Source organism: Drosophila ficusphila, unplaced genomic scaffold (assembly GCF_018152265.1).
Source record: "Drosophila ficusphila isolate 14025-0441.05 unplaced genomic scaffold, ASM1815226v1 contig_791, whole genome shotgun sequence".
Classification (NCBI taxonomy): Eukaryota; Metazoa; Arthropoda; class Insecta; order Diptera; family Drosophilidae; genus Drosophila; species Drosophila ficusphila.
The window spans coordinates 27841631-27858887 of record NW_025064737.1 but is presented as its reverse complement, the minus strand read 5'-3'; the positions used below and the strand labels follow the sequence as shown (position 1 = coordinate 27858887).

Sequence of the window (17257 nt, the reverse complement as noted above, 5' to 3'; positions counted from 1 at the left end):
TGGCAGTGGCTGGGTGTTTCGGTGGTCCTGGCACAAAGGTCGACCTCGGTGGCTCCCCGTCTACGGAGGACTTTGCTGTGTCTACATTTACTTTTCGGGTGACCAACGTGGCATAGAAATTATGCGCATTATACGCGTCGCGCTCCAGCGCCTCGCTAAAAAATTATATCCGCGGAATTATGCGAGCCACGGTGAAAAACGAGAGGAAAGTGGAAGAAGGTTTCATTGGATAAGGATCGTTTTTACATACTCTTTTGCTGTTAAACAACCTGAATAAAAGACCATAAAGAACACCATAATTGGATGCCATATAAATCAACTTATAGGCTAAAACGAATTCCGACACTAAAATACTTAGTTTTCCAAGCTTACTATCGAGATCCCGACCTAATCCCATTCTGAGTTACACTTTCAATTAGCAGCCCATCAAGGGGTAGCGTTTTCCGGGGAGGGGAACACAGTGAGCAGGAAATGAATGCCGTGTTTGCCATTCTAATGAACTTGTCACGCTTATGAAGATTAATGCCACCTTGGCGCAGATCTCGTTCGGCGGATTCGCAGTTTGAAGTTTCGCAGCTTGAAGTTGCCAGCGAGCAGTTTTCAGTTTTCAGTCGCTCCTAACAAAGAGTAATTGTCCCAACATGATAATTGCTTTAATGACGAATGCAAAGCGAGGCGGGGCTTCCGAATTTGATTAATGTGCCACCCGGCAATTGACCCAGTTTTCAATTAGAAGCCGGAGTGACAGGTCTCAAGTTGGCTTGGCCAAGGCGGCCCAAACCCCCGGGATTTTGAACCACGCCGAGAGTTCAAACAAGAAGAGCCGAGGGAAATAGGGAAATGACAGTCCTGTTGATGTCTAATGGAAAACGTGTGCGGGCATAAAAATGGCCGCTAAGAAAATGCATAAAAATGTGTGCGAGTGTGTGTGCGAAAGTGTGTGCGAGAGTGTGCGCTCCTCCCGCCGAAGAAGGACATGCAAGGACAAACGGAAGTCACACACGCCCGCTTATCGGGCCAAGTAACTTTTCCCCAGCAAAATGCCAAAGTCCATAAAATATTTTTACACACCAGATCTGGAGATACTCCCTTGGATTTTGCGAACGGGGTCGGGGCATACCTACACGTAACCGGAGGGCCGGCAGGATATCTGAGGTCCTGGGACTAAGGACTGTGGCCAAATTGTTTACACAAGTCATAAGCATTTTTTAGCGAGCCATCGCTGTCTGTTTGCCAGTGTATAAAAGCCCGGCTGGCATTTGCATAAACCTTTCCTCTCTGTTTGCCCAGCCCATTATCCTTCGCCGCCACTCCCCGAAAAGTTTCGACAACTGCAATAATCATAACTGCAACCGCTCGACATTGATTTCGAATTGGAGGAGATTGGCGGGCGGCATCCTCGGCATCCTCGACGGTTGGGCGCCATTAATGGGGCATTGTTTCACAAGTCGTTTCGGATCCAAGTATCCAAGCCGGAGTTTCCGCTTGATTTGAGCTAGTGGCCGCCCATAAAGCATCGCCTAACTTCTCAAAGTTTTAGCGCTTTGAGTTTTATGCCCGCGATTGGATTCAGTGGGTCACCAACCGAAATTGATATGCCTTAAAGGTGCCTTCCCCGAAAATGCATTAGCCTTTGTGTGTTTAGGTGTTCGAAGTGCTTCTGAGTTCAGTGAGGGATGGTTTCAGGGGAGGCGGCTCTGATTTTCCAAGAACTGACTGAAGTAAATTGGTTTTGTGGTCCTGGCGTTTTAGGTTAAACGATATTTTGTACCGTGACATGTTTGCCCGTCGCTGTAGTCGCTGATTTTGATCCGTGCGCCGATGATTGATGACACTTAATTGATGAACATCCTCCTGCCTCCACTGTTTCTGGAGTCGGGTGAACTCTCGGCGGCGCAACAATGCCCGAGCAAATATTTGCCATGTCTGGCTTAAAGTGGCCCAAAGCAGCTTAAAGGCCGCCCAGCTGTTGACAGTGGACAGCGGACAGCGCACCCGTAAAGCCGACCCGGAACCCGAAACCCGGAACCGTCTACGGTCACGGACATAAACTTGGCCTGGCCGGCAGGACGCTTTCCAGGTCACAGGTGCTTTTGTTGTCCGCATTAGATGTGCCTCCGCTGCCACACACTCCGCCCTGCACGCACACAAATCTCCGGGCTCCGTGCATTCGGTCTTTTTGTTCGGCCGCCCTGTCCATTTGGCTGTAAAATTTATTTCATTTGTCCAACAACCCGACCCCGCAAAAGGCATGACGCTGACAGTTTTATGGCAAAGTTAAGCCGATATCAACGGCAGGACATATGACCCGGCCCCATCCGAATCCCGCTTTGCCGCTCCATAAAAGTGTAAAATTTAAAGCCTTTTCCGCCATACCTTGGCACACACAACAAGTGGGCCCCAAACAAAGCGGTATTTAGGTTTCCGCAGAAATCCTTTCAATGGATTCACTCATGGCTGAAGCTGATAGCAATTGGCTTCCATGGCGAGCATTAACCAGCGAGAACCGCATGGTCGAGTGATCCGACTAAGCGGAATTCGATTGCTATACACATTACGACTCTTTAAGATGCAATAATCAAAAATAATACATTAATTCCAAAGTAGTACAGTACTTTACATGAATTAAAAAATAAATAATCGAGTACAATACGGTTACATGCTGAGAACGAAATTTGGAAGACACTGATTCCGATTCTTGAGATCTCCAGTCCACGTACACAATTTAGATGGAACTCAAATATAAGATGCAATTCCCCTTTAAAACGGCGTATGATAATCAATTCAAATGTAAATCGGCTCGTTTGCGCAGAGATCCCGAAACCAGTGGTAGTTGTTCAGCTTGGCGTGGATTTCGCGTCCCAGGACGAAGAGCGGAATGGGCATGTAGGAGCCCCGCCCCAGACCTGTGTTCAGGTCGGAGGTCAGCTTGACGTCGATCATGATGGAGGCGTGGAGCAGGTAGAGCATTCCGCACGCCAGCGAAGCGATGGACTGGCCTTGCAAGTACTGGGAGTACGGGTGCACCGGTTGGTCCTGGACAAAGTCGCCTTTTGTGATTTGGACATTCGAGTTCATCAAAAACATGTGGAAGAACCGCTCCGCATCCCACATCGAGGTCAAGGATATCAGGATGAAGACGATGGCCGCCGTCGACGCCTTCCAGATCTCCATGTTCACGGTCACCCGGTGCCCCGTGCAGATGTTGACGCTCTGGAAGAGGGTCAGCACCATGAACACGTAGAAGACGACCAGGTAGAAGTAGTGGATCGCCTGCCCATCCCAGCTTAACATGTTCATTTGGGTGACCTGGAAGCCCTTGATGTGGTAGCCCATGCAGAACATGTTGACCACCGCCTCCAGGGTGTAGAACACGAAGAGCACGGGCCGCAGGGCCTCAGGCTGAAAGGTCCCCACCACACTGTCTACCCCCGTCAAGGCATCGTGCTTGTAGACCCACGAATAAAGAGATCTTGTGGACGGGGTAGACATTTCAAAGTGAACAAATCAAACAGATAACTAACTGTCAGTATTCCCTGTGATACTTTGATGCTGATTTTTTAAACGAGAAGTAAAGATCAACGGTATAAGATTGCCTGGCCTTTCAAAACACAACACTATTTCGGAAAGCTGGAAACCCCAGCTATCGATCAAGGTATTTTTTCGATTGCGAATTGGTTTACGAGTTCAACAAGGTATGCTGTTCCACACTAAAAACACTGACTATAAAGGAACAAAACAAAGTAATTTTTCTTTTTGCAAAAATACATAATACGGCAATAAATCAACATCGAATAGTTAGCTTGCAATGTAGATAGCTATATCAATAATGTTGTGTATGGTCTACATAAAAAATATCTCTAGCAGATAACAGAAACTGGGTGAAATAACCTTCAGTAAAGCTTTCCAACCATCAGCACTTTTATGTTTAGTGGGAGTTCCCCCGTTGACCATCACAGACATTGTAGACAGCCGGTGGCCAGTGCTCTCAGCACGTTTTTCGGTGACGCACCTTTGGCTCCAATTCGAAAGCACGTAGCGCCAACGCGATACTTTTGTTCCGGTGCTCTCGGGTTAATTAAATCGCTGCGTGCCGCTATCAATACCCCCGCTTATCAGCTGTCGACAGAATCGCTATTAACGGCATTCGGTGAATATTTATCTCGGCCCGATGTTAACGTGCCAACTTCAACAGTTTTTGGCTCCGACAGTTGGCTCTGGCACGCAGACCCCAGAAGAACCCCAACCAGAAAGGTACCCACGATGCGCTCCCCACTGATCCTGCTCACCTGCCAGGTGCTTCTCATCCTTCGGGTGAAAGCAGAGGAAAGCCACTGCACCTCGGTGGCTGGAATGGTGAAACTGCTCGATCTGGAGGCGCAGCTGATCGACAACCTGGATGACTACGCCCGAGAGCTGGAGAAAAAGCTGGAGATTGTAAAAAGGTTAACATACTTCAATGTTATTTATGAATTATATCAACTGGTTACCTCGTGCTATGCAAAATGATATGACAATTTGGAAGGCCTTGAATTGACTATTGCTCGTCTCCTGCAGAAGTGTAACTAGTATGCGTTTGGAGAACGACAGAGCCCGCGGCTCCACGGAGGAGTACCTGTCCAACCCCCTCAACTCGTTTTCCCTCATCCGCCGCATGAACCGCGACTGGATGATCTGGCAGCTCTTCATGGACGACCCCGTGGGTATCACGCAGATGGAGAAAATCCAGGAGCTGAGGGAGCACATGCCCACCAACACGGATGTCGAGGAGGCTGTCACCGCCTTGGACCGCATTCAGAGTACCTACGGGCTCAAAGTGGCCGAGATTGCCCACGGACTCCTCAATGGCAAGCAATACAAGTAAATACTATTATAATTTAAAATTGTATAAAGGGGAAAACTAACCCAAAACCCTTGAAAGTGTGAGCTTAACAGCGTTGGACACCTATGCTCTGGGGCAGATTCTCTTCGACCAGGGAAACTATGCGGCTGCAGCTGCATGGCTCTACCAGTCGCTCGTCTTGAATGAGGTCTTCACCGTAGCTGCTCCCCTGGAGATCTCCAAAAGCGAAGTGCAAATGGTTTATGCCGAATCCCTGCTTAAGTTGAGTGAGTTGTAATGGATATAATCTGCGAGTTCCATGCTAATAGAATCACAACAGACCAGAACGCCGATGCCCTGAAAGTTGTCAACATTGCACTGACTGATAAGCCGCATGATATTAAACTGTTGCTGAAGAAGTCGGAAATCGAAACGATGATAAGAACGGGCTCCAACAACGCACCCCAGTTAAAGGTGGGTGATAAGCTCGCCACGTAGATAGGGCTCCCTTCAACCGACACCCACATTTTTGCAGGTGCAGAACGCCGTGGGCGTAACTGCCTACCAGATGGGCTGCCGCGGGCAGTTCCCGCCGTCCGTCGATGGCAGGCTGCACTGTCTGTACAACAGAACCACCACCCCGTTCCTGACCCTCGCTCCCCTCAAGATGGAGCTGGTGGGGCTGGACCCCTACATGGCGATCTACCACGAGGTGCTCTCCGCCAAGGAGATCGCGGAGCTGCAGGGGATGGCCACCCCGGGCCTGAAGAGGGCCACAGTCTTCCAGGCCTCCTCAGGTCGCAACGAGGTGGTGAAGACCAGGACCTCCAAGGTGGCCTGGTTCCCCGACACCTACAGCCCCCTAACTGTTCGACTGAATGCCCGCATCGCCGACATGACCGGGTTCAATCTGCTCGGTTCCGAAATGCTGCAGCTGATGAACTACGGGTTGGGTGGACACTACGACAAGCACTACGACTTCTTCAACCAGACAGTGAGTGATTGGTAAATCCGTAAAAAAGAACTTACCCTAACTATTCTTCTGCGAACAGAACTCCAATCTTACTCTAATGAGCGGCGATCGGATTGCCACAGTACTATTCTATGTGAGTAGTCTTCATTCTTTTTATCGATTTTATAATGAATGTATAATTCCTCTTTCAGCTGACGGATGTCGAGCAGGGCGGTGCTACTGTTTTCCCAAATATTCAGAAAGCTGTATTTCCCCAACGTGGATCAGTCATAATGTGGTACAACCTCAAAGACGACGGAGTGCCCAATACCCAAACACTCCATGCCGCCTGCCCAGTTATAGTTGGCTCCAAATGGGGTAAGTAACTTTTCTTTCAAATATCTTTTCTTCTTAAATGATTTTTTGAATTTCCAATAGTGTGCAACAAATGGATTCGAGAGCGCGAACAGCTCTTCAGAAGACCGTGCCTTAAAAAGTGACTGTGATTCTCAAGTAGTCTAAATATAAACAAGTGATATTAAACGCCCACTATGAAACTCAATAAAGTCAACCCACAATCAAACATGCTGTCAATTAAATCATTTTCCCAGCGATAAGAACAATTTAAAGTCAAGAATTCCCAGTCCTAGGCAGTATAATTAGAAGTGCTTTAACCAAAAGCCATTCATCAAACTCAACAAGTGAAATTACCTGCCACATATCGCGGTATCTAGGTTTATGAATCAGCGAACTACTTGACAACGTGCCTCAGTATTGTGAGATAACGAACCACTACCTGTAGCACCCTAGACAAAAAAGAAATGTGTATTATGCCTTTATGATCATTGAGAAAAAATTCCGTCTTGATAAAAAACAATTTTGGGTAATGTGAGTTGCCAAGCGAAACTAATTAGAGTGACTAAAAAATGTGAAATATTGTTGTTTCTGTGATAAAAAAAACCGTTCCCGCTCATTAACTATATATTAAACAATTCCAAGTATTATTGACTAAGTAGTTTCAGCACCAATAATCTGAACACAAATTTGTATTTTTTAATTCAATGTTCTGCAAGTGGATAAAAATGTCAGGATGTTTTCTGATTCTGCTGCTCCTTCCTTTTCTGGTAAAAGGAAAAAATGAGGATCATAAAAGCCATGCTTTATCGGTGGCCTCAATGGCTCCGCTTCTTGAACTCGAGGCAAAGCTGATCGACAGTCTCGAAGCCTATGCTAATAGACTCGAGGAGAAGTTGCAGGTCTCGCGAAGGTGAGGAGTTTTCTGTATTTCTTTAATGGGTCTATTAGCGAGCTTGTTTTCTAGTCACATCCCAGTTATTCGGGCGGAAAACGAAAAGGCACGACTGGATGCCATTTATTATTTGTCCATTCCCCTGAATGGATTTTCACTCCTCCGCCGGTTGCATCAGGATTGGCCTAAATGGCGAACTTTCATGAAACAGTCTGTGGGCACAGTGGAGAAGCGAAACTTTGACGGCTGGAAGAAAGATCTTCCCAAAGCGGAGGATTTGTCGGATGCCTGTGCCGGAATTGTCCGCATCCAGAAAATATATGACCTTAAAGTTGAGGACATTGTCAGGGGTGAATTAGACGGCAGGCAGTATAAGTATGTTCTCGCTCCAGAAATTTCGGAAAGTAGGAACAAGAACTTTAATGTTCAGTATTTTTTGCACTATTTTCAGTTCTACTATGAGTACTGCAGATATTTTTGCGGTTGGCCGTTATCTCGCTGAGGGGAATAGTTCGATGGAAGCTGTTCAATGGCTTCAGGAAGTTCATCACCGAATCCAAAAGGAACTTCCGAGTGCACCTGTGCATCTGGCAATTGAAGAAGTTAAAGTGCTTAAACTTCTAGCTGAAACCTACGTGAAAAATAGTTAGTTTTCATACCTCAGGCAATTCCAAACCTAATCTTTTTGTTTCAGAACACTATTCAAAGGCATTACCTTTAGTGGAACAAGGCCTGATGCTTAGAGCTCAAAGTTCAGATCTTTTGCGACTCTTTCAAAAAATAAAGGACCTCATCGAAACCCAGTCAAAACCTAGCCTTAAAACTAATAATAAGAAACTTAATAGTTCGCTCGCAGAAGCCCATAGACAGAGTTGCAGGGGCTTGCTGAGGGGCACCACCAGACTCCACTGCTCCTACAACTTCAGCACCACCCACTTCCTTCGACTGGCGCCTCTCAAAGTGGAACAGATCGGATGGGATCCGTATGTGGTGCTCTACCACAATGTGCTTTCCCCACTGGAATCCGCTCAGTTGATAGAGCTTGCCGCTTTGGATTTACGGACTAGCGGGGTCCTTCGATCCACAGGAGTTTCTGCTAATCGGGCTAGGAGTGTCAAGGCCCGCTGGGTGATGAAGGAACTGAACGAGCTGACCAGGCGAATTACCAGAAGAGTTGGTGACATGACTGGCTTAGACTTGCGCGACTCTGAAAAGTTTCAGGTGGGATAACCCTTTACTATAGGATATATTAATATAAGCCTCGTATGTTTGGTGCAGATCATAAACTACGGTATTGGGGGACACTACACCACGCACAAGGATTACTTCAACGCCTCCACCGACTTAAGCGAGAAATTAGGAGACCGTGTGGCCACAGTGTTGTTTTACGTAAGTGCACTTTTCAATTGTGTATTCCCTCTGCACTTATCATGTTATTATTCCCAGTTAACTGACGTTGAGCAGGGTGGGGCCACTGTCTTTCCCAAATCCGGATACACCATATATCCCCGAGCCGGAACAGCTCTCTTCTGGTACAATCTTCACAGGGATGGAAACGGTGATATATCGACTATGCATGCCGCCTGTCCGGTGATCGTGGGATCCAAGTGGGGTAGGCTTTCAGAGTCACTCTACCTATCGAAACAAGCTTTAATATTATGTTTTTCACAGTGATGACTGAATGGATTCGGGAGCGGAGTCAGATATTTCGCAGGCCATGCCTAAAGAACTAAAAATAAAAACCTTTGAATTCCATTAATAAAACTACTGCTGGTCCTTAAATGATCTGATTATTCAACAAACCGACACCAACAATAATATAAATAAATTTTAGTGATTCAAGTAGGCCTGGTTAAATGTCTATTAAGTTATATATATTAAATGACATTTATGGCGGCAATAAACCAGATATGGAAGTGTTTACCAGGACTCCTATTGGTACTCCTATCAGTCAACTTTTCTACACTGGCCTTTGGAAAAGGACCTGTGGAGATGAGCCACTCCTTGTCATTGGTAACAATGGTGCCACTGCTCGAGCTGGAAAAGAAGCTGATCGATAACCTTGAAAACTACACCGAGTCTGTTGAGCAGAAGCTGCTGTACATTCGCAGGTGAATCTGCTCATGAAATTATCTGCACATTCTTTACGACTTTCAATTCCAGTCAAGTAGCAGTTATGCGTGCGGAAAATGAGAAGGGAAGGCTGGACCCTACATCTTATTTATTCAATCCTTTAAATGGCTTCTCCCTGATACGCCGACTCAATCAGGATTGGATTGGTTGGAGGCAATACATGGAAAAACCCGTTGCAGTCTCCCAGATTCGGAACATGCACAGATGGATGGACGAACTGCCCACAGAAACTGACCTGTGGGATGCGTGCACCGGAATAGTGCGCATTCAGAGTACCTACAAGCTTGAAATCCAGGATTTGACTAGCGGTCGATTTAATGGAAGACAATACAAGTGAGTAAAGGGTTAATTAGCATTTAAATATCGTTAATCCGATCAATCCCTCAAGTGCCAGCATGGGTTTAGCTGACATATTTGCGATTGGCCAGCACTTGGTAGAGGAACAGAAACCATTAGAAGCTGTTCAATGGCTGCAGGAGGTTTTGACCCACCACCAGGAGGACCTTGTGTCTTTACCGGCTCACCTGACAGTCAGAGAAGTAGAGGTTCTTAAGATACTGGCTGAGATTCACCTGAAAAAAAGTTAGTTTTCCTAATATTGTTGCTTTCAAAGCTAACCGTATTCTTCTAGAAAACTATGAGAAAGCTCTTCTTCTAACGGATAAATTTCTGCATATTAAACCCCACGATGCTGCTCTTCTGCGCACGAAGAACCTAATAGAAAGTCAGCCAAATCGTGGATTCGAGGATAATGAGCAGCGGAAAGATTCGAAAGAGGGATTGAAGTTCAAGTGCGACAAAATAAAAGATAAACCCTCCAGACTACTCCACTGCTCCTACAACTCCAACACGACGCCTTTCCTTCGTTTGGCACCTCTCAAAATGGAGCAAATCGGGTTGAGTCCCTATTTGGTCCTATATCACGAAGTATTATACCCAAGGGAACTTGAAATCTTGAAGAGCAAGGCCGCTGGAAACATGAAGATTGCCAAGATCCACAATAGAAATCCCCAACAGAAAAGGAAGGGGAGGACTGCCAAGGCCTTTTGGATCAAGGAGGAGAATACTGAGCTCAACAAGAGAATTTCTAGGCGGATTCAAGATATGACTGGCTTGGACTTGGCCGAATCGGAAAAACTGCAGGTTGGCTTCGCCTCACCATTAATTCTAAAACTGAGTATAAGTACAGGGTTATCTCTTTTTCAGGTGATAAACTACGGCTTAGGTGGCCACTACCATCAGCACTTGGATCACTTTAACATTGCTTCCGGTAAATCTAAGGGAATACCCTTGCGACAAAAACTAGCTTTGGGAGATCGGATTGCCACAGTGCTCTTCTATGTAGGCGGATTACATTTATCTTATTCGTTGACTTAATTAATTCTGCACCTTTGCAGCTCACTGACGTTGAGCAAGGCGGAGCCACAGTCTTCGGACATGCGGGATATGCGGTGTATCCCCGGGCAGGAACTGCCATCTTCTGGTACAATCTGCATCGGGATGGCAGTGGCGACCCCCTCACAAGGCACGCCGCCTGTCCGGTGATTGTGGGGTCCAAGTGGGGTAAGTTCCCATCCCTTGATTAACCTGCAATTGAGTCCCTTTAACCCCGATCCCTTGACAGTGATGACCAAGTGGATACGCGAGCGGGGCCAGATATTTACCAGACCCTGCCTGCCGCCCCCCGCGGGATCCCCCTCGAAATCATAGACAAACAAATTTCCGCCATAATCACTTTGCACACTTAACGAAACCCTCGCAGCTCAGCTTAAATGCCTTTTTAAAATGCCAACACGGAAAAAATAAAGTGCTGAGTGGTTGATTGTCCCGGCAGGCGGAAGGCTTCTGCTCCACGACCAAGGTAACCCAAAGGCCACCGCAGCCGCATTTTAGCATATCCTAGGCGACCTCCTTCCCCGAATCCGATTCCCGTTCCCCATTCCTGCTGGTGGCGTCTAGTGTCTGACACCGCGTACGTGACGTGCAACTTAATGTTTCAATTAGAGGTGAAGTGGCGACCGAGCAGGGGCTATCGTTATCGCTCCACTGCACCGCGAAAAACTAGTACTCATACCTGCGTTGGGAATCTTTTCTACACATTCATAAATGAAAAATTCCCTGCCACTTTGGATTACTTTCTATTTAACAAATGGAGGTCTGCTTATAATAAATCTACCCTTACAATTAGTTGCTGAGTAAAAAAACTTTTGTTCAGTGTCACTTATTTTTGCGCATGTATTGGGCTCTGTTTGCCGAGCTGGGATACGAGTATCTCTATCAGTCTGTGCACTTATCTGCTTTTAAAAACTTTTAATAATGAACTCTCGCCCACCGCCGAGCGACGTGTTGATGTCAGACCTTTGGCCCCCCAATCCCCGAATCCTGACCCAGCTGACTCGGCAGTTTTGTTAGTCAAATCCAAGCAGCCCATTCCCAAATAAACCTTGTGTTTGGGGTTTATGCTTCTCGTGGCCACCGTTTAATTCAAGTTTCTTCCGTGAAACATAACATACAAAACATAGTCAATATCTTGATATAAATCCTATACAGCAAAATTATAGTCGGGGTGGTTCTGCCTGGCCGTGCAACACCTTTATTAAAGCGCAATGTCAATAAATAAAAAATTGCCGACATATGCGAAAAGGTCCTGCTGACTATCGAGTGGCCAAACGCAGACCCATTCAGCATGTGCGAATTCCCAATGTCCTGAGCAGGAAATCAAGGATGATAAAGCCCGATCCCCGAAGCGAGCGCAAGACAGTCGCTTACATCCTTGGAGTTGTACCCAAAAGTGAATTTCGATTTGATTGTGTGCACTTTATGGCGAGTCCTGAGCCGGAGCAACCTCTACTCTTCCACAGAGATGATTACATATGCGCAGACCAATAATTTTGCCCACAGCAAAGGAGGAAAAAACGTATCTAACAAGGTTAAGAAATGTTCCGAGGCAGAGAGCATTGATTGTATAAATCTAGTAAAATGTTTTATATGCGCACCGAAGATGAATGGGGGAAAAGGGTTGGCCGCCCACATTTTGTGGTCAATGAAGGAAATATGATTTGGATTTTGTTACTTTGATTACACACATTACATGCGAGAAATGAAAAAGTGGCGGCACAGCAGCCCAGACAGACCGAAGGGGTCAAACCGACTGTGTGTGTGTGTGCGAGTGTGTGTCTGTGTGTGTGCAACGTGTGTTAAATTTCAAGTTGCGGTCTGCCGTCGTAAAGCATTTGATGGGTTCCCCAGCCCCTCGCAGGAAATTGGGTTTTCTAGCATCTGGCCGCCGCCCGCCAAAAAAATAACGTGAACGAAAGGAATTCGTGTCGCTGCCTTTCTCAGGGTCAGCTCGGTTGAATCGATAAACTGCGTCGGGCAGGTTTAAATTTAAATCTAGATATGCCACCGATCGGTCCATCAATCGATGGACCCGCTTTTCAACACCTTCGTCGACAAGGTGAGTTGGCTATTTATACCTGGGCAAGTCACAGCGAACAGAGACATTGCCCCCGCTACTCACTGTGAAAAATAATTTGTAATCATTCTGATAACAATGGGTTTCTTAGAAAATTGTACACTATAAAAACTTATGGTTGCTTGATATGCAATTAAACAAAATTAAATTTGTTCAGTGCTTAAACAATGTATTGCTTTAGTTTAGTGGGTTTAGTTTTCTTAACAGGGCAAATCAATCGAATCGTTCGATCGGAGGTGGTGACAGGTGCCAAGGCAGTGCACCGGCACCAGCATCGATCGACTCTGTACTCGGCGGTACTCGATACTCGACGGACTCATTCGGCACGTCGAACGCCAGAATGCCAGAATGCCGGGCACCGGGCACCGGGCATAAATTGATTAAATGCCAGTGGACGGGCGACGGCTCACAATCAATTACGGCAGGACGAGTTTGACATGGGGAGTGATTGCATAATCTGGACAGTTGCATACAAATCGCAATCATCCTGTGACATCCAGTCGGCCAGTGGAAATCAATGCCAAAGTTGATTTACGTGGGCGGACGTCAATTGTCCTCCGCTGGAGCGAATCAGTGCCGAAACCCCCGACTTTGTCCGTATCGAAATGATTTGGCCAGGGCACACATAGCACAGCACATGGAGCCGGGCCAATGACAAATGCAGCTAAACGAATTATGTCTAATGGCATTTCAGGTTGAAATGCGATTAAAATGCAATTTGAAATGCAAAACATTTCCCTCTCCCTGCGAATTGGCTGCACTTTAAGAGTTTTCCTGTCTGCTGGCGGCTGGCCAAAAGTTCTGTTTCTGTTTTTCGGAGGCAGCCGCAAACTCTGTTCCCTGCTTTGTGTTTATGCTGTATTTGGTGTTTTTTGGTGTTCTTTGGTGTTCTTTTGCTGTTTCTGGTGTTGGTGGTCATGTCTGGGGTGCTCCTCCCTTTGGCACCTGGCTGACCATTAAGGGGCTGCGATAGATTGACTTCAAATGTTTCAGAAAGTCTTAAATCGAGCAGCCAAAATTTATGTGGCCCCATTGGACAATTAAAACTCGATTGCGCCTCGAACAATGAAGCCAACCAGCCGGCCAGGCAGTCAGTCAGTCAGGGAAATCTATTTTCTGCCTGCCAAGAAATTTCCCGCAGCAAGTCTCCCGTTTCTTGGTCTCTTGGTCTCTTGGTCTCGGTTCTGGGTACCTTTTGTCACCTCAGACGACTCGACTTCTACTTTTTCCCCGACGACAACGAAGCATAATTTATGCGTTCGCATTGGCCGGAGCCTGGCGACTTCACCGGGAATACAAATGGGAATGTTATGGTGAGGTAATGGAGTTGGTGTTGGATGCAAAACCTGGCCAGCGGACACATTTCTAGACAAGCGAACATGACAGCGGCTATGTCGTCTGGGTCTCCTTTTTGTTCTGCGGTGGAATTTCACGTGGAAAAGAGCAGCCAACAAGCGCAAAAGTTATTTTAATTAAAGCAGCATCCGCAGATGGAACAATAATGAAGGAAAGCCGAATACCAAAGCCCGTCTTGGCAGAAATTAGAACATTAGTCCAATTTTATCTTCAACAGCGAACAATATTAGGCTAAGTAAAATTAAGAAAAGCCCTCGAATTATTTATTTTCCGCTGAATATTGTGAAAGCTCTAAGAGTTTTGAGATACCCATTCAGATATAGAGTATGAAATCGAAAGAGTTGAGACGCCCGACTATGAACACCCCGTTCTTCGCCGGCAAATAATAAAAATGAGTAGCGATCGGGGGTCGGGAAAGTCTCTGCTCGATTTACGCTCTGCATTTGTCATGATCTGTTTATTTTGATATATGACCACGTGATTAATTAGCCAGATCGCGAAGTTTGTGGCTTCGTGTCGGGGCCTGTGATTTATTTCACTCGATTTGCACTTTGTTAGCGAACCTCTGCGCGAAATTAATTTAAATTCATTTGCCCAACTGTCAAGAAAATGCCAACGTAATGGCACTCGTTTCCCAGCCCCGTTCGGGCGACATATTGATTACGATTTTTATGGACCCATCACCTGCCATCCGCCCAGAAGTAATTTGCATATCTATAGACTCCCCCAAATAGGTAAAACCGGGCGAAATCAAATCAAGGCAAGCGCTCACCCGCAGATGCGACACCTTCGCAAGTATCTTTGTATCCGTATCTGCGTCTGTTTTCGGTCCTTGTATCTGAGTCCCTGGCGCAACAGCTGCACACACCTACACACAATTTGATTTTATGTTTGCACACGCAGCAACAATTTCATTGTTTGCAAAATAATTGCAAGCCTTCGCAGCAGCTGTGCCCGCAAATCCGTCCACCTTCCTCCCTTAGTCCCAAAAAAAAAAAAAAAATAGAATGTGGGTTTCACTGCGAGCGAAAAAAGGCAAATTCTGGCAGGGATTTTCACTGGCAAATTGCTGGCAAAAGCAGTACCAAACAATTAGCACGGAAACAATGGATGAGCCAATATTTTGGTTTGGTTGATGGCCCTAAAATGGATTATTGGGCAGTGGGCATAAATTCAGAAGTTGATTCCATCTATCCCTCGTCCTGCCCCGCCCGGAACATCCTCCATGGAGGAGCCAGCCACTCGATGCCGCAGCTTTCACCAACCGGAAGTCCACTCCATTTAATGCACGAATTTCGCGCCATTCCCGCTGGTCAGCTTTGTGTGAACTCGGGCTGCATGTCGACGTACTCTATATTTCGAGGGTGAGTTGAATTTCGTCCCATTTGGTTTTAAAATCTAGTTTTTTTTTAGAGTGGTATTATATACAAATTTGTAGTTAATGACACGAAAGTCAATTTCCTGTTTGTAAGTGTACAGTAAAGTTCTTATTTTTTTGATAAAAACAGTATTTCCAAAAAAAAATTAAAAAATGGTCCAAATATGGAATTTCATACCTTGTTGAGCTTGTATTTACTCCAGGAATCAATTGGCATTAAAATCTAGAAAATTTTATTTTTGACCAAATTTAGCAAAAAAGGATGATGTTACCCCTTACCAAAAATGAGAAAATTGGACAAAAATAAATTTTTTTAAATGTGCCAAAAAGTGCTATGAATCGTTAACTGACGTGATTAAAATCGTGGGAATTTGGGTCTGGGTTACATTTTGACCAAGTTAGAACGGCAAATCTCTGATAGTCAGTTATTAACCCACTGAAATTTCAAAAACAATTGGTATCCCTTGGTCCCTACACCAGAAGCTTTATTTTTTGGTGTGCTTGTTTAAGAGTGGCCGCCGGAAAGGCGAGGGTCACAAAAAGGTACACCGCAAAGCGAAAGCAAAAAATATTTGGCACTGAAAACGCTTCCGCTTTTTGGGGCTTCCAACTGCAAACAGAAAAGAGCGAGTTACCGCCTCAACAATTAGCCTCGGCGGTCCCCCACCAAAACCGCCGCGACTATTGTAACCGCCGCTACAGCAAACACTTAAGCGGCCACCCGATCGCACCCTCAGCAAACACTTAAGCGGCCACCAGATCGCAGCCTCAGCAAACACTTAAGTGGCCACCCGATCGTCACGCCGCCTCAGCAAACACTTCAGCGGCCATCCGATCGCCCTACTAATAACCGATGCATCGAATCGCAGACGAATCAAAACAATAGCATCCGCTCCGCTTAGCCACTCTACTAAACTACTCCAATTATACGACCCACTTCAAATCCATAGAGTAAGCACTTTCCGTTAGATCAGCATTTTATGTTAGAATAAGAATCAACAAGCCAACCAAAAGAGAAATACAGAGTCAGTCTTAAAGTTGAACTCAAACCATCCGGGCGTTTTATTCAAAATCTTGTGAAGTCAAAGTGATTCCCAAATCAAGTACAACATTCCCAATTCGAACCTATTATAACTGGCGCAGTCGGTAGTCTTCGCCCACGAACGGATTCTACAAAGGACCTTTGGACAATCAAGGACGAGCAGGATCCGAGACGACGAAGACCGAGAAGGATGATTAGGATCCTAATTATTATTATGTAAGAAAGTGAGTAGAGTGAAGTGTGTGACATGGAGTGAATAGTAAAGTAAAAGTAACAAAAGTAAAAGCAATAATAATGGAGAAGAGAAAGCCTATAATCAAGAAATATATTAAGATCGGTAGAAGGAGTGAAGTACAGCGGGATCGAATCGTACCCTCAGGAAAAAGAAAATTAATAAAGACTAAAACTAGAGGGTATGATATTGAATGTGAGGTGTATTAATATAAAAGAAAGAATATGATAAAAAGGGTGGAGAATTATAGTATTGAGCAGTGTGAGTGTGCAAATAATTGATTATAAGTAAACGAAATAATGTTGATGTAGGCGAAAAGTCAAACGAGGTCAAGTTGAATGGCAGAATGCATCGAGCGTCGACCTAGTCATGGGTACCATAGGTAACAGTTTGACGTTAAATGGGTCGGTGCGATCAACGGTGGTTGTAGGTCAGGCACTTCGATCGGCGTTGGCAGCAGATCGAGGGTTTGATGCGCACCGAGTGGTCCGGTCGAGCGGCTCGATCGGCGACGTTGTGGTTATAGTTAATACACAATGGGTCGACCGAGCAAGCTCGGGCACCCTGCACAGTAGGAAGTTAACTGTACAAATAAATAATGATGGATGAATACTAGAC

At 45.8% G+C, this 17257-nt stretch overlaps 4 protein-coding genes across 5 annotated transcripts; 3 read left to right on the top strand and 1 right to left on the bottom strand.

Moving 5' to 3' along the window:
• Positions 1 to 2563: 2563 nt before the first annotated feature.
• LOC108086801 lies at positions 2564 to 3529 on the bottom strand. The gene has a single exon (XM_017183842.1). It carries the CDS (start codon positions 3490 to 3492, stop codon positions 2785 to 2787), a length of 708 nt encoding a protein of 235 aa, XP_017039331.1. The 5' UTR covers positions 3493 to 3529; the 3' UTR covers positions 2564 to 2784.
• A 212-nt stretch (positions 3530 to 3741) lies between these two features.
• LOC108086795 (prolyl 4-hydroxylase subunit alpha-2) lies at positions 3742 to 6357 on the top strand. Of its 2 annotated transcripts, XM_017183835.1 has the most exons (9): positions 3742 to 4150; positions 4212 to 4445; positions 4558 to 4860; positions 4922 to 5109; positions 5163 to 5296; positions 5358 to 5816; positions 5875 to 5928; positions 5987 to 6152; positions 6213 to 6357. In XM_017183835.1, the coding sequence occupies exons 2-9, from the start codon at positions 4264 to 4266 to the stop codon at positions 6272 to 6274; spliced, it is 1548 nt and encodes a 515-aa protein (XP_017039324.1). In that variant the 5' UTR covers positions 3742 to 4150; positions 4212 to 4263; the 3' UTR covers positions 6275 to 6357. The 2 variants fall into 2 exon arrangements, with proteins under 2 accessions (XP_017039324.1, XP_017039323.1); XM_017183834.2 differs by having other exon boundaries at positions 3743 to 4445.
• A 454-nt stretch (positions 6358 to 6811) lies between these two features.
• Positions 6812 to 8805, top strand: LOC108086865 (prolyl 4-hydroxylase subunit alpha-2-like). The gene is made up of 7 exons (XM_017183926.1): positions 6812 to 7041; positions 7096 to 7398; positions 7475 to 7668; positions 7718 to 8244; positions 8302 to 8412; positions 8470 to 8635; positions 8695 to 8805. The coding sequence occupies exons 1-7, from the start codon at positions 6836 to 6838 to the stop codon at positions 8754 to 8756; spliced, it is 1569 nt and encodes a 522-aa protein (XP_017039415.1). The 5' UTR covers positions 6812 to 6835; the 3' UTR covers positions 8757 to 8805.
• An 83-nt stretch (positions 8806 to 8888) lies between these two features.
• LOC108086864 (prolyl 4-hydroxylase subunit alpha-2-like) lies at positions 8889 to 10989 on the top strand. The gene is made up of 7 exons (XM_017183925.2): positions 8889 to 9134; positions 9187 to 9489; positions 9545 to 9738; positions 9788 to 10299; positions 10363 to 10497; positions 10554 to 10719; positions 10781 to 10989. Exons 1-7 carry the CDS (start codon positions 8905 to 8907, stop codon positions 10864 to 10866), a joined length of 1626 nt encoding a protein of 541 aa, XP_017039414.1. The 5' UTR covers positions 8889 to 8904; the 3' UTR covers positions 10867 to 10989.
• Positions 10990 to 17257: the final 6268 nt, after the last annotated feature.

Coding starts and splice junctions, on each gene's coding strand:
- LOC108086801 (XM_017183842.1), bottom strand. CDS start 3,492: ATGTCTACCCCGTCCACAAGATCTCTTTATTCGTGGGTCTACAAGCAC.
- LOC108086795 (XM_017183834.2), top strand. CDS start 3,925: ATGTTTAGTGGGAGTTCCCCCGTTGACCATCACAGACATTGTAGACAG. Junction 4,446..4,557: donor AAGCTGGAGATTGTAAAAAG/GTTAACATACTT, acceptor CGTCTCCTGCAG/AAGTGTAACTAGTATGCGTT. Junction 5,110..5,162: donor CGAATCCCTGCTTAAGTTGA/GTGAGTTGTAAT, acceptor GAATCACAACAG/ACCAGAACGCCGATGCCCTG.
- LOC108086865 (XM_017183926.1), top strand. CDS start 6,836: ATGTTCTGCAAGTGGATAAAAATGTCAGGATGTTTTCTGATTCTGCTG. Junction 7,042..7,095: donor AAGTTGCAGGTCTCGCGAAG/GTGAGGAGTTTT, acceptor CTTGTTTTCTAG/TCACATCCCAGTTATTCGGG. Junction 8,245..8,301: donor GCGACTCTGAAAAGTTTCAG/GTGGGATAACCC, acceptor TGTTTGGTGCAG/ATCATAAACTACGGTATTGG.
- LOC108086864 (XM_017183925.2), top strand. CDS start 8,905: ATGACATTTATGGCGGCAATAAACCAGATATGGAAGTGTTTACCAGGA. Junction 10,300..10,362: donor CCGAATCGGAAAAACTGCAG/GTTGGCTTCGCC, acceptor TCTCTTTTTCAG/GTGATAAACTACGGCTTAGG. Junction 10,720..10,780: donor GATTGTGGGGTCCAAGTGGG/GTAAGTTCCCAT, acceptor ATCCCTTGACAG/TGATGACCAAGTGGATACGC.